This window comes from Myxine glutinosa, chromosome 1 (assembly GCF_964187855.1).
Source record: "Myxine glutinosa chromosome 1, kmMyxGlut1.1, whole genome shotgun sequence".
In the NCBI taxonomy this organism is placed as follows: domain Eukaryota; kingdom Metazoa; phylum Chordata; class Myxini; order Myxiniformes; family Myxinidae; genus Myxine; species Myxine glutinosa.
Genome location: NC_136261.1, coordinates 346,025,598 through 346,049,670, shown reverse-complemented (window position 1 = coordinate 346,049,670; position 24,073 = coordinate 346,025,598). Strand labels below are relative to the sequence as shown.

At 49.0% G+C, this 24,073-nt stretch overlaps 1 protein-coding gene and 1 non-coding gene across 2 annotated transcripts; one reads left to right on the top strand and one right to left on the bottom strand.

Moving 5' to 3' along the window:
- Nucleotides 1-3,772: 3,772 nt before the first annotated feature.
- Nucleotides 3,773-3,845, bottom strand: TRNAV-UAC (transfer RNA valine (anticodon UAC)). Its single transcript has one exon. It is a non-coding gene; the product is annotated as a tRNA-Val (tRNA).
- A 161-nt stretch (nucleotides 3,846-4,006) lies between these two features.
- Nucleotides 4,007-19,193, top strand: LOC137412956 (uncharacterized). Its single transcript, XM_068098318.2, has 3 exons — nucleotides 4,007-4,334; nucleotides 17,442-17,598; nucleotides 17,722-19,193. The coding sequence occupies exons 1-3, from the start codon at nucleotides 4,196-4,198 to the stop codon at nucleotides 18,128-18,130; spliced, it is 705 nt and encodes a 234-aa protein (XP_067954419.2). The 5' UTR covers nucleotides 4,007-4,195; the 3' UTR covers nucleotides 18,131-19,193.
- Nucleotides 19,194-24,073: the final 4,880 nt, after the last annotated feature.

The following is a 24,073-nucleotide window of genomic DNA, read 5'->3' as shown; positions in this document are numbered from 1 at the left end:
GGTGGTTCCTTGTCGCATCTGTGACCTCTCCTATTCCCCGTGCTTTTATGACCGATACTACATGCACAGTAAGTTCAGTGAAAGGAACAATGCGTGGGTTGGAAAACAAATCATCCCGAATATGAGCAAATAGCGACGTAAGGGCGGCTTTCTCTATTTCTTGGTAAGGGTTCTCTTCTGGGGCAGGTTTTTGTGCCTGTGGACGTGTATATGCCCTGTAACAGGTCCTGTGGAATTGGGCTTCAGCCGCTACGATGCCCTGTGAAGTTATCGAAAGAATTCGTTCATCTAGGCGTTGGGTTGCAAGTTCGCGAAGTGTTTTGTCTGCTCTAAGTTCCACAGCTTGTTTCAAAGGTTCACGACTCTTTGAACGTCTCATATACTTTGTTGTCTTCTGACAAAAATGCATATTTTGTCATAGACTCTCGTATGTGTGATGCGCACTTGTCGTGATGATTCTCTTGGGTTTGAGGTATTGTCTTCTTTTGTGGATGTTTCCTGTTTTGACAAACTGGCCAATGATTTTTTGTGGGTGAACTGTGCTCTGCATTGTCTATGGTAATGCAGTGTGAGTATACCAGTTGAATCATGTTTCAAATTAATAATTGGTTCAAATTGCCTTACCCTTGCGGCTGCCTGCAATACGACCCATGATTGTTCATCTTGTGGTGATGATAGTTCATGCAGTGGTGACGCTTTCGTGCATATAATGCATGTTTGGAGAGACAATTTCCTTTTTTTCGCTTTCAATTCTGCTTCAGCCATGGTTTGTCTTGTTGGCTTGGGATTCACTCAATACCTGAGAATACACAAACAACACATCTATTATATTTTGCTGGTTTGATAGATGCATTTATATTTAAATATATAGATATAGTCCTTGTGCCCACCATCGAATTTTGAAGTTTGTTCACCAAAAACGAGGGCACGTCGCCACTATATTTTTCAGCTAGTCTTACATGTTGCTTGTATATGAAAAAATGTAATATATATTGCAATGATATCAGGTTTTGTTGGGCATTTTTGCGTTGAAATTGCACATTTGTGACATATTTTATCAATTATCTCGACAGCTAGTTAACCAATTTCCTTTTAGTTTACTTTAAAATATGCCAAATGACATACTGAACATATCTTATGTCGCGGAGCATGTGCCTCAGACCAGCCGATTAAAAGTTACGGCCAAATTTATGAGATATGAAATATGAAAATTGATGAAATATGAAATTGGCGGCCATTTTGGAAAATGGCCACCAAAATGGGTTTAGCTACCGAATTTTTTTTTTTTTTTTTTTTTTTTGTATACAAGATCGAGGCTCGTGAAAGAACGAACATTAATCACACAGAAAGACAAACCGACACATAAAACATATAACATCGGGAGCGGTAGACAAGATGGGGAGAGAGGGGGAAGGACACAAACACAACATTTGAGAGCAGGGACCGAGAGACATGGAGACATCGAGAGATCTGAGAGAGGGCGAGGGCTTTGGGGGGGGGGGGGGGCATGGGAAGGGGGCGGTGGGAGAGGTATAAAACATATGGACACTGCCAGGACTTCCAGGAAAGAAGTTGGAATTTCAAACAAGGTGGATCTGGGGTGAATTAGCGGGGGTAGAAAAGATCAAGGTTTTGGATGGGGGAAGATAAGAGATGGTGGTGAACAGCTGTTTTAAAGACCTGGAGGGAGGAGTGGGATTGAAGGGAGTGAGGGAGTTTGTTCCAGAGGCGGGAGAAAAGAGGAATGAAAGAGTGAAGGTGAGCAGAGAGCCGAGATTTCGGCAGTTTAACCATCAGAGGGTTGCTGGCAGATCTTGTGCGACCTGTAGGAATATTTGGGGGACAGAGCACAGAGAGAGCTGGGGGTGCAAGGCCGGAGAGGAATCACATTTTTTCATACAGGCAATATATAATTCTAACTGAAAAATATAGTGGCGACCTGCCCTCTTTTTTGGTGAACAAACTTCAAAATTCGATGGTGGGCACAAGGACTATATCTATATATTTAAATATAAATGCATCTATCAAACCAGCAAAATATAATGGATGTGTTGTTTGTGTATTCTCAGGTATTGAGTGAATCCCAAGCCAACAGAGGAAGCCTCTGTGTCGCAGAGGAAGCGACGCCCGGACAAGGTGTCCGTGACAAAAAGGAGGCTGCCGGAAAGGCCGACGCTCAAAGCCGCTACCGAGCGCCGGCCCGGGCGTTTCCCGACTTGCCAAACGAGCACGGCGGGCAACAACTCCTAGCCTTGTGGCCAAACCTGGCGTGGAAACGGCACCAGGTTTGCGGCAGAGGCGGAGGCCGCGGCTTTCGCGGTGGTGGTGGGCGGGGCGTGGCGGCGGCCACGAGGTGTGCATCGGCATCAGCCTCGGGATCCACGAGGTGTGCAGCAGCATCAGCCTCGGGATCCGCGACGGCCGCACCGACTCTCGCCCGCGTGTCACAAGCCGCGAAAAACTTGTCGGCCTGGACGGCCAGAGCGCGGGGTTCCTTTATTTTGGAACCGGCCAACACGAGGCGTACCTGTGCCGGTAGCTGGCGTAGAAAGAGCGCCCGGAATAAAAAATCCGGGGCTTTGTCACCCAGCAGCGACAGCATGTAGTCCATCCAGACCGATGGTCGTGTGTCGCCGAGTTCGGAAGGTCCAGGAGGCGGTCGGCCCGTTCGCACTCCGTGAGGCCGAACGTGTCGATGAGGAGACGCTTGAGCGCCTCGTACCTGTGGTCGGCCGGTGGGTTCTGCAGGACGGACACGACTCGGGCGGCTGTGCCGGGCCCGAGGGCGGCGATGACGTGGTAATAACGCGTCTCATCCGCCGTTACGCCTCGAAGTTGGAACTGTGCCTCGGCCTGCATGAACCATACCTCGGCCTGAGCTTCCCAAAACTCAGGGAGCTTCACCGCGACCGCGTTGTTTGACATGGCACGTTCTGTTGGTCAGCGGCGGCTGAACCAGCGTCGAGGTCACCAGTGAAGTGCGGTGCTATGCGCACGACTTGTTTGCCAAGAAGATAAGCAACAACGCGGGTAACCAAAAAGAGTCTTTATTCCAAAGCTCAACTATAGCACTGAAGTGCTCAGGGCTGCGCGCCCCGTGTATATCCCGAGGCCACGCCTACCCCTCGGGCGTGGCCAACACCCTCTTGGTGCGCGGAATGATGTCACCGCGCCAGCGAGCCATCGTGTCCGCCACAATGTAACATAAAAAATAAATAACAATAATAACGATAACATTATAACCCAAAGCATATATGAATTAATACTAATAATATTAACAACAATAATAATATTAGTATCATTTTGCAATAATAATAACGAACGCCACACTTGCTGTCACACTTTGCAATCACAAACTTGCAATTGAACTTTGAACAATTCAATTGAATTGAACAATTGAACAATTGAACAATTGAACAATTGAACTTGCAATCACACAGGAACTCAGGAATCACATCACACAGGAAGGAGGTATGTACGGTGTCACAAAATCACACAGGAATCACACAGGAACTATCGGCCGGCCTCGAAGACCGAAATTGTGACTATGTCACCCTAAAAAAGTTCTCCTGACCACCTGACCACATCCCTCCCGCCCTGGCACAAGCACATCCGGGCTTGGTGAAAAGCATCACCAAGCATCACCAAAAGCATAATGCTCAAGCAATACAGCAGGCAGGTATGCCACAATACCGTGAAAACCAATGAAAATTTGGTCCAATGGAACAACGGGTCCTGTGGTTGTATTTTGAAGAATAGAAAAAAAAAATATTGGTTCCACTGGGGCTCGAACCCAGGGCCTTCTGCGTGTAAAGCAGACGTGATAACCACTACACTATGGAACCTGACGACATAGCATACATGAATACTTCAATACATTTATATTATACAATTCAATCAAAATGGTCCCTAATTTATTTTTACTAACATTCGCGTCTTTATTTATTAAAAAGCTGAGTCATGCTCTGCGTGGTGCTTAATGACGTATTTTTTTGCAACTGCAGCTGCCTCGTCAGAGAAGACACAGAAAGAGAAGCGACCGATCTCCACCGACATTAAAATTCCCACGGTTTGTATCTCGTACATCAACGACGTCGGACATATTTCCGATTAACCAATCAACGCCTTTCGACAAGTCACGTGGGCGTTCCGGGAGCGCGCTCGCGAACAGGACGTGACGCAGGGGTCAAGGTGGATGGCTGGAAATTTGACGAGGTTAATTCGGGCTGTGCAACCTCATCCTATCCTTTTCGATGGAAAACACAAAAGTTACCGCAATGTGGAGAAGAAAGAAAACACTTGGACGAGCATCTCAAATAAGCTGAACATTCCAGGTAGGATGAGCAAGGTGCATGAAAGCACGTGATCCTGCATACGCTTTCCTTGGTTGGAAATTTGCGGGAGACTTTGTAAGCTAAAGTTTGATGTGAGCCCCTGAGAAGGTGAGTCGGCTTCATCAAACTATACTGTACTAGCAGAAGTACCCGGCATTGCCGGGAGGGGGGAGAGCAGGGGAGGGGAGGGGAGGGGAGGGGAGGGGAGAGCAGGGGAGGGGAGGGGAGGGGAGGGGAGAGCAGGGGAGGGGAGGGGAGAGCAGGGGAGGGGAGGGGAGAGCAGGGGAGGGGAGGGGAGAGCAGGGGAGGGGAGGGGAGAGCAGGGGAGGGGAGGGGAGAGCAGGGGAGGGGAGGGGAGAGCAGGGGAGGGGAGGGGAGAGCAGGGGAGGGGAGGGGAGAGCAGGGGAGGGGAGGGAGAGCAGGGGAGGGGAGGGGAGAGCAGGGGAGGGGAGGGGAGAGCAGGGGAGGGGAGGGGGAGAGCAGGGGAGGGGAGAGCAGGGGAGGGGAGGGCAGGGGAGGGGAGAGCAGGGGAGGGGAGGGGAGAGCAGGGGAGGGGAGGGGAGAGCAGGGGAAGGGGAGGGGAGAGCAGGGGAGGGGAGGGGAGGGGAGGGGAGGGGGGAGGGGAGGGGGGGAGGGGAGGGGAGGGGAGAGCAGGGGAGGGGAGGGGAGAGCAAGGGAGGGGAGGGGAGGGGAGAGGAGGGGAGGGGAGAGCAGGGGAGGGGAGGGGAGAGCAGGGGAGGGGAGGGGAGGGGAGAGCAGGGGAGGGGAGGGGAGGGGAGAGCAGGGGAGGGGAGGGGAGGGGAGAGCAGGGGAGGGGAGGGGAGGGGAGAGCAGGGGAGGGGAGGGGAGAGCAGGGGAGGGGAGGGGAGAGCAGGGGAGGGGAGGGGAGGGGAGGGGAGAGCAGGGGAGGGGAGGGGAGAGCAGGGGAGGGGAGGGGAGGGGGAGCAGGGAGGGGAGGGGAGGGAGGGAGAGCAGGGGAGGGGAGGGGAGGGGAGAGCAGGGGAGGGGAGAGCAGGGGAGGGGAGAGCAGGGGAGGGGAGGGGAGAGCAGAGGAGGGGAGGGGAGGGGAGAGCAGGGGAGGGGAGGGGAGAGCAGGGGAGGGGAGGGGAGGGGAGAGCAGGGGAGGGGAGGGGAGAGCAGGGGAGGGGAGAGCAGGGGAGGGGAGGGGAGAGCAGGGGAGGGGAGGGGAGGGAGAGCAGGGGAGGGGAGGGGAGGGGAGAGCAGGGAGGGGAGGGGAGGGGAGAGCAGGGGAGGGGAGGGGAGAGCAGGGGAGGGGAGGGGAGAGCAGGGGAGGGGAGGGGAGGGGAGGGGAGAGCAGGGGAGGGGAGGGGAGGGGAGAGCAGGGGAGGGGAGGGGAGAGCAGGGGAGGGGAGGGGAGAGCAGGGGAGGGGAGGGGAGGGGAGGGGAGGGGAGGGGAGAGCAGGGGAGGGGAGGGGAGAGCAGGGGAGGGGAGAGCAGGGGAGAGCAGGGGAGGGGAGGGGAGAGCAGGGGAGGGGAGGGGAGGGGAGAGCAGGGGAGGGGAGGGGAGAGCAGGGGAGGGGAGGGGAGAGCAGGGGAGGGGAGGGGAGAGCAGGGGAGGGGAGGGGAGGGGAGGGGAGAGCAGGGGAGGGGAGGGGAGAGCAGGGGAGAGCAGGGGAGGGGAGGGGAGAGCAGGGGAGGGGAGGGGAGAGCAGGGGAGAGCAGGGGAGGGGAGGGGAGAGCAGGGGAGGGGAGGGGAGAGCAGGGGAGGGGAGAGCAGGGGAGGGGAGAGCAGGGGAGGGGAGGGGAGAGCAGGGGAGGGGAGGGGAGGGGAGGGGAGAGCAGGGGAGGGGAGAGCAGGGGAGAGCAGGGGAGGGGAGGGGAGAGCAGGGGAGGGGAGGGGAGAGCAGGGGAGGGGAGGGGAGAGCAGGGGAGGGGAGGGGAGAGCAGGGGAGGGGAGGGGAGAGCAGGGGAGGGGAGGGGAGGGGAGAGCAGGGGAGGGGAGGGGAGAGCAGGGGAGGGGAGGGGAGAGCAGGGGAGGGGAGGGGAGAGAAGGGGAGGGGAGGGGAGAGAAGGGGAGGGGAGGGGAGAGCAGGGGAGGGGAGGGGAGAGCAGGGGAGGGGAGGGGAGGGGAGGGGGGAGGGAGGGCAGGGGAGGGGAGGGGGGAGGGAGGGCAGGGGAGGGGAGGGGGGAGGGCAGGGAGGGGAGGGGGGGGAGGGGAGGGGGGGAGAGGAGGGGAGGGGAGGGGAGGGGAGAGCAGGGGAGGGGAGGGGAGAGCAGGGGAGGGGAGGGGAGAGCAGGGGAGGGGAGGGGAGAGGCAGGGGAGGGGAGGGGAGAGCAGGGGAGGGGAGGGGAGGGGAGAGCAGGGGAGGGGAGAGCAGGGGAGGGGAGAGCAGGGGAGGGGAGGGGAGGGGAGAGCAGGGGAGGGGAGGGGAGAGCATGGGAGGGGAGAGCAGGGGAGGGGAGGGGAGGGGAGAGCAGGGGAGGGGAGGGGAGGGGAGAGCAGGGAGGGGAGGGGAGGGGAGAGCAGGGGAGGGGAGGGGAGAGCAGGGGAGGGGAGAGCAGGGGAGGGGAGGGGAGAGCAGGGGAGGGGAGAGCAGGGGAGGGGAGGGGAGGGAGGGGAGAGCAGGGGAGGGGAGGGGAGGGGAGGGGAGAGCAGGGGAGGGGAGGGGAGGGGAGAGCAGGGGAGGGGAGGGGAGGGGAGGGGAGGGGAGGGGGAGAGCAGGGGAGGGGAGGGGAGAGCAGGGGAGGGGGAGAGCAGGGAGGGGAGGGGAGAGCAGGGGAGGGGAGGGGAGAGCAGGGGAGGGGAGGGGAGAGCAGGGGAGGGGAGGGAGAGCAGGGGAGGGAGAGCAGGGGAGGGGAGAGCAGGGGAGGGGAGAGCAGGGGAGGGGAGGGGAGGGGAGGGGAGAGCAGGGGAGGGGAGGGAGGGGAGAGCAGGGGAGGGGAGGGGAGGGGAGAGCAGGGGAGAGCAGGGGAGGGGAGGGGGGAGAGCAGGGGAGGGGAGGGGGGAGAGGAGGGGGGAGGGGAGGGGAGTGGAGGGGAGGGGAGGGGAGGGGGGAGGGGAGGGGAGGGGAGGGGAGGGGGGAGGGAGGGGAGGGGAGTGGAGGGGGGAGGGGGGAGGGGAGAGGATGGGAGGGGAGGGGAGAGGAGGGGAGGGGGGAGGGGAGGGGGGAGAGGAGGGGAGGGGAGGGGGGAGAGGAGGGGAGGGGAGGGGAGAGGGGAGGGGAGGGGGGAGAGGAGGGGAGGGGGGAGAGGAGGGGGAGGGAGGGGGGAGAGGAGGGGGAGGGGGGAGGGGGGAGTCAAGTCGGAAGTCATTGTCGTCAATTGAATGTCGCATTTATTTTTTATTCCCTGTCAAATGGTGGGATCCAAAGTTATAAACTTCCATTTGGAATGCCATCCAACTCGCATGCAGTAAATAGTTTGAGTCTTGTCTGACCGTTTAATTAACTGTTAACACCAGGTGGGTTGACTCAGCCTGTCATCCTTCCGTGGTTGGCAAAATGAGTACCAACTTACTGGTAATGGGGGGTACTGCATCAGCAGCACAGCGGTGTTTCCAGCAACGATATAACCATCAGCAACATGTTGCTTCTTCTTCTTCGCGCCCACCTGAATCCTGTGAAAGAATTACAACGATAACTGAGACAAATGAGATATTTGCCCCAGATGGCATTTTATGATGTTCCATCGTTCTTTTTTGAACGTCCCTGCACAGCAGAGTGGTGTTTGTGTGTGTGTGTGTGTGTGTGTGTGTTATTAGGATTGGATTAAATAATTAGGACTGTGAGAGCAACCACACACAGCTCTGAACTGGTCAATAAATTACAACAACTAGTCAGACGTATGTTAGCGCAGGGAGCTGCAGTCGGTCGATTAAAACAAGTTTTCTTTAAAATAACAAAACGACACCAAATCGAATTCGTGAAATACAATACGAATAGTAAAAATATTATTCATGAGATCTTTATGTAAATACAGTACAATATAATAATTAAATATACTACAAATTAATGTTGCTAGGAATCAGTGGTTGCTAGGATACGGCAGCATGCCAAAAATCGTTATAAATGACAGTTTGAACATTCTAAGTGTACAATATAATATTATATTACAGTACAGTATAATAAAAGTACAGTACAATATAATATTATTCATGAGATCTTTATGTAAATACAGTACAATATAATAATTAAATATACTACAAATTAATGTTGCTAGGAATCAGTGGTTGCTAGGATACGGCAGCATGCCAAAAATCGTTATAAATGACAGTTTGAACATTCGAAATAGAGTTTGATCGAGAGATAGGTGGTGTGGTCATGCTGTTTGGTCGATTGATGTGTTTAAGGGTAAGATGTGAATGATTTAATGATATTATCATATTATAGAGTGTGTAAGGAAAGTTATAAATATATGATAACACATTAAATCCTATTGCAAGTAAAGTTGGGATAAGTGATGTTGCATTGATGGGTTGACTGACTGCCTGGACGCAACTGAGGTTGTGGATCCACTGATTTACCATCAATTGATGTGTATCCATGATCGAGGTTGTGGATCCGCCGTTTGGAGAGGTCCTGGGCTGAAAGGATCGAAACCTCGAGGAAGAACGGTGCCCAGCTGATGATCCATGCAGTCGGGAAACTAGTCAATTGCTTACGGGTTAAGGTTCTTGCTTTAGGTAGAGGAACTATGTTTTGAGGTTTACAATTTAAATAAAGTTGAATATGGGATGTTGTAAAATTAACATCATTTACAACAATCCTTTAAATTATTTAAGTTTAGGAACAACCGATACTGTACAATTGATTAAGTGTGTGTGTGTGTGTGTGTGTGTGTGTGTGTGTGTGTGTGTGTGTGTGTGTGTGTGTGTGTGTGTGTGTGTGTGTGTGTGTGTGTGTGTGTGTGTGTATATGTGTGTGTGTGTGAATGAAAGAGAGGGATGCAATTGTAAGGAACAGAAATGAAAAAACGAGATGTGTGTGTGTGTGTGTGTGTGTGTGTGTGTGTGTGTGTGTGTGTGTGTGTGTGTGTGTGTGTGTGTGTGTGTGTGTGTGTATATATATATATATGTGTGTATATGTGTGTGTGTGTGTGTATGCGCCGGGGCCTCAACTTTGTACCATTTGAGTTTTGTCATCAAAGCTTTATTATAACTAGGGCATTGCCCGTACGTGGGTGCCCGTTCCTTGCCAAAAAAAAAAAAAAACGCTACCCGTACGCTCTACCCCGCCCGTACGCCCGTAAACAAAAAAAACAACGCTCTTCGCTTCCGCCCTTCGCTCTGACTGAATTGGGAGAAATAATGCGCATAAGAAATCGAATTACGTACCGTAATGGCGGTCAGCTCGTAACGCGCTCAGCTCCGCTCGTCTCACATCGGCCACGCCTACGCAACAAAGTGTTCTGTGATTGGCTGCCGGAAGTGAAGTCTTCACTGTCCGGAAGTTCGCAAATCGCAGTTACGATGAATCGTTTTAATTTAATCGCAGTTTGAATTCGTTTTAAAACATAGTTTAACGGCAACATAGTTTTCCAACGTGAAATAAATGAATACGCTGTCAAATGTGCCGTCCGAGGCAGAGTCTGATCGCCACGTTCGGCACACGTGATAGCTCGCTGCTCTCTGATTGGTTGAAGCGTTTTTTGGACATAGCTCGGTAAGTACTTCTCCGATTAATTTAAAACCTTGAAAAGGCACATCCTCGGGTCCCCAGCAATATACCTGGCAAGTTTCAAGTATATCGGACCCGTGGTTGTCGAGAAACAGCGGTCACAGACAAACGTACAAACAGAGATTACTGGAATTATAGATAGATAACACGGAGAAGGCAAATTCATGGTTTTGTTAAAAGGTCAAAGGTCAGCATTACATAAAATCAAATTTTCATCCAATTGACCTGAAATTTTAATTTACCATTTGAGCTTTGTCATTAAATTTTCAACAAAGCTTTACTATGAGAATATGGAGAGGACGAATGAATAATTTTGTCAAACGGTCAAACAAAGTTCAGCATCACCGAAAATCATCAATTTTCATCCAATTGACCAGAATTTTAATTTATTTTTGTATACAAGATCGAGGCTCGTGAAAGAGCTAACATTAATCACACAAAGTCAAACAGACACATAAAACACAAAATAAGGGGAGCGGTAGACAATATGGGGAGAGAGGGGGAAGGACACAAACACAACATTTGAGAGCAGGGACATCGAGAGAAATTTGAGAGGGGGAGGGCTTGGGGGGAGATGGGAGAGGTATAAAACATATGGACACTGCAAGGACTTCCAGGAAAGAAGTTGGAATTTCAAAAAAAAAAGTGTATCTGGAGTGAATTAGCAGGGGTAGAAAAGATCAAGGTTTTGGATGGGGGAAGATAAGAGATGGTGGTGAACAGCTGTTTTAAAGACCTGGAGGAAAGAGTGGGATTGAAGAGAGAGGGGGAGTTTGTTCCAGAGGCGGGAGAAAAGAGGAATGAAGGTGAGCAGAGCCTATATTTTGGCAGTTTAACCATAAGAGGGTTGCTGGCAGATCTTGTGCGACCTGAAGGAATATTAGGGGCACAGAGCACAGAGAGAGCTGAGGGAGCAAGGCCGGAGAGGAGTCGGTAGAAGACAGAAAGACCACCAACCTGCCTGCGGTGAGTGAGTGAAAGGCCCTCGGAGTTAGCTTCATCGCGGGAGATTCCAATGATTCTGAAAGCTTTGGTTTCAACAGCGTGAAGTCGAGCTAGGTGTGAGGCAGGAGCACTGGCCCAGAGGGGGGGAACAGTATTCCATTGAGTTGCAGATGAAAGCCTTGTATGTGGTGTTACGGATTCGTCACTTCCGTCGTTGTGGTTTTCATCCACTGTAAGCATTTTTGGTTCCATGTACTATTATTGTTATCGTTTAAGTGAAATGGAGATAACTGTTTTCAAAAGGTAAAAAATTAGTGTTTTAAAAGAAACGGGAAACCGGATTGGGAGGAACCGGAAGAAGAAGAAGAGCAAGAAAAAAGCGGAGCAAGTGAGGTCGGGAAGAAAAGCCGAGCTGCTTTGAGGTCTCGAGGAGACGCTGGCGAACTGGGGTCACGAACTAACTTTGGGTTTCCTGGGAAAGGGATTCCTGCGACAGAGTTGTGATCGCTGTGACAGATAAACCTGCATGACAGGTTTTGCGGTTGATTCTGAAGAGAATCGTTGTTGGAGTGCAGGTACGCCTCCAGTACGGTCCCTTCGGCCATTTTGCCTCGCTCCCGCCATTTCGCATCACTCCAGCCTTTTGACCTCGCTCCAGCCATTTCACCGCACCCAGCCGTTAGCCTGGTTTGCGTGTGTAATGTGGATTTCGATTGGGAATTTGTGGTTCTCCGTTTGGGAGCCGTTGAACGTTCATACCCGAAGGTGTGATTTCCCAGTCGCCTTTTGAGAGCACCTTTGCACCTCTTTGGCAGCGTGACTGTCAGCCAAACTGGATTCTGGTCTCGATACGACATTTTTCTTGCGATCACCGGAGCGTCGATCGACTTTGGCTTGGTGCCGGGACAGAGACTTTGGGAATGGTCTTTTCGCTCACTTGGAGCACAGTGAGTTATATTGTAAGAAACTGATGGTACCATCATAGGAATGATATAATATTTGTTGTACAATTGATTAATATTGTTCTTGTGCTGTTATTCTTGTGTGACCTTAATACAATACTTGTTTTTTGGTAACAATTGGTGTGGTTTCACCATTGGTCATTGACACACAGAATAACACATCTTTCTGGCGTGACTCCTTTCGGGGCTCGGAGGTACACCGTGACCGGGGTTTGGGGAGGAGCATGTAACAGTGGTGAGGAGCTCAGGTGTGCCAAGTAAGGACTTCGCACGATGGAGGATGCCCAGTAGGCGACTGGCTTTGGAGGCCAGCTTGGAAATGTGGTTTTCCCAAGAAAGATCATGGCAGATAGTGAGACCCAAACTCTTGAGCAACAGAACTTCTTGGAGAGGATTGTTGAGAAAGTAGATGGGAGGGTTTTCCAGTCGGTCTTTTCGGAGAGACAAAGTAAGAGTGTGAGATTTGTCAGGATTGAAATCCACTTGTTTGACCTTGTTCCACTTGTTTGACCAGTCTGTGATTTTGTCCAGGTCTGCAGAGAGTGAGGAGGAATGGAGCGGCAGATAGTGGAGTCATCAGCAAAGAGATAGAGAGGATTTTCCAGAGAGTCAGAGGGATCATTGATGAAGACCAGAAATAGCACAGGGCCCAGAACACTACCTTGGGGAACTCCAGCCAGAACCGGAAGGTGAGATGAGAGAAATCCATTCAGGGCCACACGTTGCCTACGACCAGAGAGGAAGTACGCAAGCCATGAGTGGAGATTTCCATGGATACCACAGGAGGAGAGTTTGGTGAGCAGAGCTGGGTGCCAGACCGTATCGAAGGCACGTGATATGTCAAGGGAGACAGCTCTGATTTCCTGTTTGGCATTGAGGACCTCCATCCATTGTTGAGACAGCAGAAGCAACATGTCCAGAGTAAAATGACCTGGTCTGAATCCAAATTGATGATCGGAGATCAAGCCATTTGTAAGAGATGAATGTAAGACAACTGAAGACGAGATGGGATAAATCTGTGGTTGCAAGCCATTGGAGAAGAGGAACGATTTGATTTCCGAAGCAATGATGGATTCCATGACCATGCTGATAATTGGGAGCAGGCTGATTGGTCTGTGGTTGCAAGGATCTGTTTTTGCACCTTTTTGTGTGAAGTGGTGATGTTGGCTGATTTCCAAGATGCTGGCAGATGACCTTGAGCAAAAGAGAGGGTGAAAAGAACAGAGAGAGGGTGGGATAAAGCGGCAGAGCCGGATTTTAGGACCCGTGGGCTGATGCCGTCTGGTCCAGTTGCAGACTCAGAGTCGAGGTTTGACAAAAACTTCTCCACCTTGTCAAACTTCTCCACCTATCATCTCCACTTCTCCACCTTCTCCACCTTCTCCACCTCCACACAGAGTACAGGAGCAGTTGGGTTCGACTGGGAAAGGTGGGAACAGAGAGAGATGGGTTTGGGACACAATATTTTGAGGCAAACACAGAGTTGAGGCATTCGGCTTTGTCACGTGTGTTGTCAACTGTGTAGCCATTTGAGGTAAGGGAGGGGATGGAGGGAGAACAAACACCAGAAACGGATTTGACCAGACACCACCAGGATTTGGAGGAAGGAGACAGGTTTGAGAGTTCAATCTTGAGTGTCGGGAGATAGTGCTTCGTGGCACTCCTGAGGGTAGACACACACTTGTTCCGAGCTTGGTGGAAGGAACTGAGATTGTCTTCAGTTGGATTTGCCTTCCAAGAGGCAAAGGCAAGTTGTTTCAGGGCAACTGCCTCACCACAAGATTCAGTGTACCATGGACGGGAGGAAGGGTAAGACAACTGAAGACGAGATGGGATAAATCTGTGCATGAGAGAGAGCAGTTTGCTTTGGAAGAATTGCCAGGAAGAATTGATGTCAGAGGCAGTCGAGATGGGAGACCAGTCCAGATGATTGATGGCTGCTTGCAGACCGTGCCAGTCAGCCTGAGTGAAATGCCAGACTCGTCGGCGCTGAGGAGGCTCTCTGAGAATGGCCAGAGAGATGTCCACTTTAACAAGCACATGATCAGAAGAACCGATTTGAGCAGAAGAAGAGCAGCAGACATTTGCAGGGAAGTTTGTCATAACCAAGACTAGAAGAGAAGATACTCCATTGACTGAGAGCCGGGTCGGGAAATTGAGAGATTGTGTCAGTCCCAATGAGTCGCAGAAGTCCTTTGCTGAGGTGCCATGGCTGGTGAGACGGGAACCCACACCCAGCCAGCTGGCATGATGACAGTTGAAGTCGCTACATATGAGGAAGAGAGAGTTTGGATGAGTTGATAGAAGTTGGTCCATGTTGTCTGACAGCGAAATGTAAATGGACTCATCACTGTTTGGAGGACGGTGCAGAACACATATGAACAAAAGGTGGGAGCGGAATCCGTAGCCAGAGGTACTCCTGGGGGTGGGGTGGAGAGAGGGCAGTGCAAGGAGAGTGAGGAAGAGAGTTTTTGATAAAGATAGGCACCCCACCACCAGGACGAGGCTCAGGTCTATCATACCGGAGGAGGGAGTAACCAGGAAGAGACATGACGGAATCGGAGACATCTTGAAGGAGGAAAGTTTCTGTTGAGCAGATCTTGTCTGGATTGTCAGAAGCAACCTGAATGGAGAGATCATTCAGGTTTGAGCGAAGGCCCCAGATGTTTGAGGTCCATACCGTTAATGAGGAGAGAGGGGGAGCATCAGGTGCAGGACAGGGGAGGGGTGAGGTCAGATGAAGGATGAGAGGGGGAGGTAGGGAGAGCAGTTGATAGTGTGTCAGAGATTACAGAAGAGTTCCAAGAAAGGGAAGGATGAGGAGGATGAAAGGTTTGATGGTGATGGGATGAGGCACAGTGAGGGGTTGTTTGAGGGGGGGGGGGGGCAGAGGAAAGTAGAAGGTTAGGGGAGGTGGAGGTATGAGATAGAAGGGAGACGAAGTGGGGAGGAGGCAGATTTGAGGAGGAGGTGGGAGGGGGGAGAATTTGTGAGGGATGGTTGGGGGGGGGGGGGAGATTTGAAGGGGAGGGGTTGGGGGGGAGTTTTGAATGGGAGGGGCAAGGGGGGAGTTTAGGAGGGGAGGGGCAAAGGGGGAGTTTAGGAGGGGAGGGGCAAGGGCAGAGATTTGGAGGGGAGGGGCAAGGGGGGAGATTTGGAGGGGAGGGGCATGGGGGGAGTTTAGAAAGTGGATGATTAATGAAAGACGAACATTTATAACAATTTGGGTTTATTGTGATTTTCAAGTTAGTGATCCGTTCAAGAACGATGGAGGAGGGGTGGAATGAATGTGAATTTAGAGCATGTAGTGATTTAGAATTATAAGAGATTGAATATTTTTTTGAAATGGAATGAGTTGGAGAGGAAATTGAAAAAAGCCTTTTCAATAGGAAGAAAAACAGCGTGTTGTAATATACCACTGAATAAGACACTGCAGGGGAAAGTTTAAACATATTTAAACAGAACCGTGAAGAACAGTTTTATATTCAGAAAAATACCAACGGGGAGAGGGAGCCTCGAGAGACAACCACGAGTTACGTGAACAGGGGAACAGGTGGAAGGCAAGGAGATAATGGGGGCGGGGCGAGACAGCGCACGTGGACAGAAGCACACGATGGGACACTTCACACGTTGAGAATGGGAAATAAATGTTGTTTTTTTGTTTTTTTTTGGGGGGGGGGGGGGGGAGTTAAAAACGTTAGACAAAAAGTAGATGTTTGGGGGAGAAGGGAAAAATCTAAGAACCAAGCAAAAGCAGCGAAGGAAGAAACAAACTTCGACGGGCTCCGGGGAAGCCTGAGGCAAGGCCGCACACGCGCGACAAACAGAAACTATTAATTTATGAAAGATTAACATCGAGAAACTTCCAAGGGACACACTATCGGTTCAGACACCGACAGATAAATACAATTTCGACAAAATACAATTGTGAACAATGACAACTTTGAAAACGTGGAGAACGTGTCCAGCTTCGAAAATCTGTGCAGTCACCGTCAAGATCCGTCAAGGTGTTAATTTACCATTTGAGTTTTGTCATCAAATTTTAAACAAAGCTTTATTATGAGATTATGGAGAAGGAAAATTAATAATTTGGTCAAAAGGTCAAAGGTCAGTATCGCATAAAATTGCCAATTTTCACCCAATTCACCTGAAATGTAAAGAATTTGCATATTGGGTAACTAAATTGGTTCAATCAAAAGCTAGAAGCCGATTGTTTTTTTTTTTAGATCAAAATAATTTCATTTCAGAATTTCAGAATTTCAGAATAATTTCAGAATTATTGGAATCTCCCGCGATGAAGCTATCTCTGAGGGCCTTTCACTCACTCACCGCAGGCAGGTAGGTGGTCTTTCTGTCTTCTACCGACTCCTCTCCGGCCTTGCACCCCCAGCTCTCTCTGTGCTCTGTCCCCCAAATATTCCTACAGGTCGCACAAGATCTGCCAGCAACCCTCTGATGGTTAAACTGCCGAAATCTCGGCTCTCTGCTCACCTTCACTCTTTCATTCCTCTTTTCTCCCGCCTCTGGAACAAACTCCCTCACTCCCTTCAATCCCACTCCTCCCTCCAGGTCTTTAAAACAGCTGTTCATCACCATCTCTTATCTTCCCCCATCCAAAACCTTGATCTTTTCTACCCCCGCTAATTCACCCCAGATCCACCTTGTTTGAAATTCCAACTTCTTTCCTGGAAGTCCTGGCAGTGTCCATATGTTTTATACCTCTCCCACCACCCCATTCCCATGCCCCCCCCCCCCCAAAGCCCTCGCCCTCTCTCAGATCTCTCGATGTCTCCATGTCTCTCGGTCCCTGCTCTCAAATGTTGTGTTTGTGTCCTTCCCCCTCTCTCCCCATCTTGTCTACCGCTCCCGATGTTATATGTTTTATGTGTCGGTTTGTCTTTCTGTGTGATTAATGTTCGCTCTTTCACGAGCCTCGATCTTGTATACAAAAAAAAAAAAAAAAAAAAGGTCAAGGTTGCATAAAATCGTAAATTTTCCTCCAGTTGACCTGAAATTTTAAGGATGTGCAGGTCACAGAATTGGTTCACCAATCAAAAGCTAGAAGCTGATTTTTTTTCTTTTTTTTGTTAGATCACATACTCAAAGGTCTTCCAATGCTTCATAAAATCAATTTTCATTTAGTATTTTTACCTCCGCCACCAAAGGAGGTTATGTTTTCACCCCTGTCTGTCTGTTTGTTTGTCCATACGTTTGTGAACAAAATATCTCTATTTTTTTGTGAACAAATAAATATTTTGGTGAAGATCCGGATTCGGAGACTATAATTTTTTAAGCGATTCTTCACCATTGGGAGATGGGGCCAATAACGATACATAGCATAATATCTCAAAAAGTTATGTATGGATTTGGACGAAACTTTTTGGACAGGTTTTGTGTGTGACAAGGAAAAATCGATTCGATTTTGGTGAAGATCTGGATCCAGATCCAGCTAGTCGAATTTTTAAGTGATTCTTCACCATCAAGTGATATGGACAACCAGGTGGAGGTATGCTCTCTACTGAGTGCCGTTCTAGTTTGTTTTGTTTTCGTTTGTTTGCCTTTAGTAAAAGATGTGAGGCGTTCTTGGAAAAATCTTCGAGATGTTTACACACGCCGCAACAAAACCTTGATGAGAAAGAGCCGTTACACCACCAAGAAACTTCCGCCCTGGAAGTATGCCGCTGCCATGTCGTTCCTTGACGCGTACAACCATCAAGCAAAGTGTGTATTCTCCCTCTAAACTCGATTATATATTTTCAAAATACGTAATAGTATATTGAGAGACCAGGTTATGTTGCCCCTTATCTGTACTGTCATCATTTGTACATTCTATTTTGCTTGCAGTACACATGATAACCTTCAATCGTCAGACGAAGACAACGATGACACCCAAGGGATTACCATAAAACAAGAGGACGAAACCGAATCGTGGCCGGAATCTCCTGAGGTGCAGACACCTGTACACGTATCGCCCACACCAGCTTATGCCACCAAAAACGTCAATAGTTACTGGTCTCAGCAAGCTGACCCAGTAATCCGAGAAATATTAAGCCAACTAAAAAATTATGACCCTGAAAAGGTAGCAGAACTACACAGAGAGCTTGAAAGATCCAGCGAGCACGATCCGGATCACTTGTATTTATTAAGTTTGGGCCCAGATGTCAAATCATTAGGTGAAGAAGCAAAGTCTATCTTTAAGATGCATGTGCAGGGGCTTCTCCATGAGTTGAAGTTTGGGAGTGTGACCAGTTGAGCCTCAATCATTCCTTCATGAAAATTGACGATTTTATGCAACCTTGATCTTTGGACCCCAAAAAAAATTGGCTTTTATCTTTTGAATGGTGAATCAATTCAGTGCAAAATTCTTAAAATTTCAGGTCAATCGGATGAAAATTGACGAATAAGGGAGTGGAGGTGAATATTAAGCTTGGAGTTTAGAACTTTTCAGGCACCAAACAAACTCCGACACCCTTCCTGCACACAGCACATCGAATGCTCGATTCATGTTCAGCTGGGGAATGAATGGTGGATTGCTGAAAAAGCAGGCAGAACATGACCAGACGACAGGTAGTGGAAAACAGAGAGGGCACCAATCTGTGTGTAATGAGACCAGCAGGCCTAACCGTTGTGGGAGATGTGAATGATGTTGAGAGTTTTGGAATTCGCAACATACAGGAGCAAGAAGTGCAATGCAGGGGCACCGACCCATAGGGCAGAGCAATACTCCACTGATCTTGATAAAAAGGTACACATTTATGAAGGAAGGACTTATCATGGATAACACCCAATCTGTGGCCTGTTTTGTAAAATGCAGTCTGCTTTGGAGAGGGCGACGGAGAGTGAGAGAGAGGTGATTAAAAAAAGTATACATGGATTGAATTGCTTCTTGGGATTGTAGGAGTTTTGCTTTCTCTTTGTTGCTGCGAGCTGCGCCAAAATTACGGAGAGGACTGCTGTGTCACGTCTCGACAAACAAGCTGCGTCCTTTTTTCATTCCTCGGTAGGTGGCACAGTGTGATCAATCAGCCCCTTGCGGGCGTGGACCCTAACTGCCACCAGACTCTTTGCCAGGCTTTACCTCTGGGTTTGCCGATCATCTCGTTTTCTTGTGAATTCCCTAGTCTGTCCGAGTAATTGTGTGAACGGTTAGGCCGATCGAGTTATCGTTGGTGCGGGGAATTATTATTGTATTGAATTGTTATACGATAGTATAGTACTGTACATAAATTCTGAAATACTGTCTGTAATTGCTGTAAATATGTGATTCTCTCCTCCAATCTCCCCTCCCCCATTTATTAAATCTGATCAATTCCTTTTATTTGTGTTGGCTGGTTCGCGATTCGTCATTTGGGCTATTAACCCGTTAAAATTCGCGTTAAAAAGCACGACTGTGGGAAATTGTCGCCATTACTTTGTAGTAGGCTTTGTAAAACCACGGCCGATAGAGGGACAGATTCTCGCTTGAGGTATTTGTACGCCAAAAACCAAAGTATCTGGACTCTAGAGGGTTCAAAGAACACGATGCCCAGCACAGTGTTCAGGTGCAGTAGAACCCCGACATTAGCGGGGGATACATTCCTGAAAAATGCCACGAATGTCTAATCCGTGAATGTTGCGGCATTTTTCAATTGGGAAAAAGTGGGATATGTTCACAGAGGTTTGGGATTCATAAGGGAAAATTTTAAAAGTTTAAGAACACTAATGCACATAATTAGTTTCATTAAAAATGCCCACAAATAAAAAATACCGTAAACAATTTGAAAAGGTTAGCTCACTCTTTTGCCACGAGTGTCATATTATTTTATTGAAAATGAGTCGTTTGCTTTGCTTTGATCTTGCGTGATCCTCACAGCACATCTCAATCCCGGAAATAGTTGGCATTTTAACAGCTTAGAGCTTAAGATTGAAAGAGGTGCTGTATTTTGAGGAGGTGGGGATGGGGGAGGGGGGGGGTGGGATAAGGGATGGGGGAGGGGCGGAGGTGGAGGTTGGGTGGTGGGGGGGCAGGGTTCACGGACATCGAACCTGTGTATGCTTGTTCGGGTTGCATCGTATATACTTCAATTTTAATAAAAGTGATTTTGAAGATTGCGAAAACAATCCAGAAGTTTAGCGCTGCTAAAGCAGTCTTGTGCACTATCCTTGTACACTGTAATAAGACGACGTTGAGTCTCAGTTTAGGAGACATGTTTTATTGATCACCAACAACAACAACAACAACATGCATTTTAAGGCCATTTTCTCTGCTAGAGCGGGGGTTAGCCTTGCGGTCCCCATGACAATCTTCTCCATCTTGCCCTATTTTCTGCATCTCCCCTTGTTAACCCCCTTGCCCGCATTTCTTCTTCCACCATCTTTGGCGAAGTCTTTCTCGGTCTTCCCCGTCCTCTACTTCCTTCTACATTCATTTCCATCACTCTTCTCAACCAGTCACTTTCATCCTTCCTCAACACATGAACAAACCATCTCAACCTGTTCCTCTTCACAACATCAATCACAGGCTCTATTCCCATCATTTTTCGCAATTCATCATTTGTCTTCCTCTCTCTCAACGATACTCCGCACATCCATCGAACCATTCGCATTTCCACCCTTTCCAACCTTCGTTGCTGCTCTACGTTCATTACCCATGTCTCGCTCCCATAAATCATAACACTTCTCACACATGCAGCATACACCTTCCCCTTCAGCTTCAACGACACTCCCCTCCTCATCAGCACGCCACTCAGTTCCCGAAACTTCTTGCATGCACATCTCACTCTAGCAACCGTTGCCGAGTCTGATCCACCTTCTCCATTCAGCATGTCTCCGAGGTAGCAAAATGTTTTCACACCTTCCAGCTTCACACCGTCTCTATGATCCAACTCAACATTTCCTCCATCTGCAGCTCCCTCTGTGCACACCTTACATTTGAATGTAGCTGCCACACTGGTTAATGACCCTCTCAGACCACATTGCACATTGAATGGAGTTCACTCCGACACCCCTCCTGCACATAGCACAGGGCCACTTCCCAGTTCTTTCCACCTCACCACATGCTTTACCACTTGCCATCACCTTCATCTTTCCGATATTCACTTTCAGACCTTTTGTCTCCATACATTCCTTCCACTTGTTCATCTTTTCCTTCAGTCCATCCATACTTTCCGCAATCAACACCAGATCATCTGCATACAACAACTCCCACGGTAAACCCTCCTTTACGTTCTGAGCCAGCACCTCCATCACAGCTACAAATAGTAGTGGACTTAGTACCGACCCCTGGTGCACTCCCACCTTCACCTCAAACTCACCACTGTTCCCGTCCTTCGTCCTTGCAGCTGTGCGCGCTCTTTTGTACATTGCCATCACTACTCTGATCAACCATTCCTCCACTCCTAACTTCCTCATTGCCCATGTCAATACTTTGCGTGGAACCCTATCGAATGCTTTCTCCAGATCAACAAACCCAAGAAACAACTTCTTCCTCTTCTCCATGTACTTCTCCTGCAACTGCCTCACAATAAAAAGTGCGTCTGTCGTTCCTCTTCCTGGCATAAATCCAAACTGCATCTCATCGATCTTCACTTTCTTCCTTATCCTCCTCTCCAACACCTTTTCCAATACCTTCATTCCATGCTTCAATAACTTTACCGCTCGGTACGAGCCACACTCTAGAGGGTCACCTTTCCCCTTGTATAGAGGGACGAGGGTACTCAGTTCCCAATCCACTGGAATGCGGCCTTCTTTCACCGCCAGATTACAGATCTCTGTCATTCTCTTCACACCCCAACTTCCTGCTGCCTTCAACATATCTCCCACAACTCCCGTCGGCCCTCCCGCTTTTCTACTCTTCATTGCTTTTATCGCTTCCTCAACTTCCTTCTCAGTTATCTTCTCTGCCGGCCCTAAAACTGGGTTACTCTCTATGTTTCCATCCCATTCATTCTCTGTATTCAACAGCATTTCCATATATCTTTTCCATCTTCCTTTAATTCCATCTGGGTCCACAACGATTTGTCCCACTTCATCCTTCAAGCAACTCACCCCCATCACATCACACCTCTCTTTCGCTATCTGCTTTGCAATCCTGAATACTGCTCTCTGACCCTCTTCCGAATCCAAGCATTCTCCGAACATTTTCCTACATGCCTCCTGCGCCTTTGCTACCTCTTTCTTTGCAGCCTTCTTGGCTGCCTTATAACTTTCATGCCCTGCTGTTTCTGCTCCCGTACCCTTCGCCTTCTGCCACTCCTTGAACTTCTTCCTCTTCTCGTCAATCCTCTTTCCAACTTCATCATCCCACCACCATGTTTCCAAGTGCCTCGGTGGTCCTTTTGTCCATCCACATACCTCACCAACGGCTCCCAACAGACTAGCTTTCATTGACATCCAACCACTTTCAAGCTCAACCACATCATCCTCTACCCTACTCAACCTCTCTTTTAATGCCTCCCTTACTGTCACCTCTTTCAACCTCCACACCTTCATTCTCGGTTGGTACTTCACCCGCCGAGCTCTCCTCGCACCTTTCACCCTTATGTCGCAGACAACCAAGTGGTGCTGTGAAACAGCCTCCTCCCCCGGGATCACCTTTGTGTCCCGGAGGTGCCCCCTATCTCGCCTACGCACCATCAGGTAGTCAACGGTTGTCGTCGACCCACCTGACGTATATGTAACAAGCTTATTATCCTCTTTCTGGAACTGAGTATTACAAATCAACAAATCAGCTCCATCAGCAATCTCCAAAATCCTTTCACCTTCTCCATTTCTCACACCATATCTGTAACCCCCATGAACTCCCTCAAAACCATCCATACTCCTTCCCACATGTCCATTTAGGTCTCCTCCTACCACAACTTCCTCCTCATCTTTCACGTTTTCCATCAGCTTCTCTATCGCACACCAGAACTTGTCCTTCTCTTCATCGCTCCGATCAACCTGCGGAGCATATCCCGAGATGACGTTCACCAAGAGCTTTCCAATCATCATTTTCACCATCAACCTATCACTCACTCTCGTCACACTCACCACACTGTCTACAATCTCCTCAGAAAACAGGACACCAACACCATTCACGCCCTCCAGGCACCCTTGCCACACAAACTTGTATTTATGTCCCTGCCTACCCTTCACCATTCTCACACCACTTCCCTTCCATCTCGTCTCTTGCACACAACATATGTCCACTCTTCTTCTGACCAATACTTCCACCACTTCTCCTGATCTCCCTGTCATTGTCCCTACATTCCATGTCCCAAACCTCAGAAACCGATCTCCACTTCGGGCTGTACCCTGCCCATATGTAGTTGTAATTGTCATGGTTCTCTTTTTGAGGCAATGTTTTTATGGCCGGATGCCCTTCCTGACGCCAGTTTTATTGATCACCATTGAACTAATGTATGTTTGGGTAGAAAAGACAATGTCAGTTGGCATCATACATAGCCATAATCGGTTATTGCCACGCCGTCTTGGTTATCACATGTGCCACATCCTTTCATGATATATATCAATATATCGCATGTTTTTTTAGAAATACTATGAAGGGGATGTGTTCCAGTGTTCAAGTATATAAATCGATTCAAATAAATGTTTAAAGGTGTATAAATAAATTTATTCTGGTTTATACCACCATTTTACCCAGTGTCTATTACAGCACCCTACCTAATACATTACATTAGTTATTTGTGCCTGTTGTTTGTGTCCTTTATTAGTTCGGTTTCGGTTCGGTTCGGTTCGGTATTAGTTAGTGGAGATCGGTTTCCTTAAAAACCTAAGTTTGCTGATTGGAATAATTTTCAATTTTGTTTAACTGCCAGGTAGAGAGTAAAATATTATCTCACTCCTCCCTGTGCATGTGTGATTGGGAATTTTGTCTTCTGGTTTATATTTGTCTTGGGAAAGTTGTCTTCTAAAATTCCCCGCTTACCTTGAAATCCAATTATTGATGCAAAATTTCATTCCAAAAGTCCCAGTTGGCTCCGAGATACAGCTCGGACAATAGCAGAAATAAAAAGAAAAAAACCGACCCCTAAATAGTAGTTTAGTTATCTTCGGGGGTGAAGTAACTCTGGGATCATTAAAATTGGGGGTACTAAATGTAGAAACAAATCCAACAACAGGTATAACTATAAGCCTCTCCCTATCCCATAGGCCATAGGTAGAGGCTTAAAAATAAGACATGTTCACCCAAAAAGGGGAAAAATAAATAAACAGG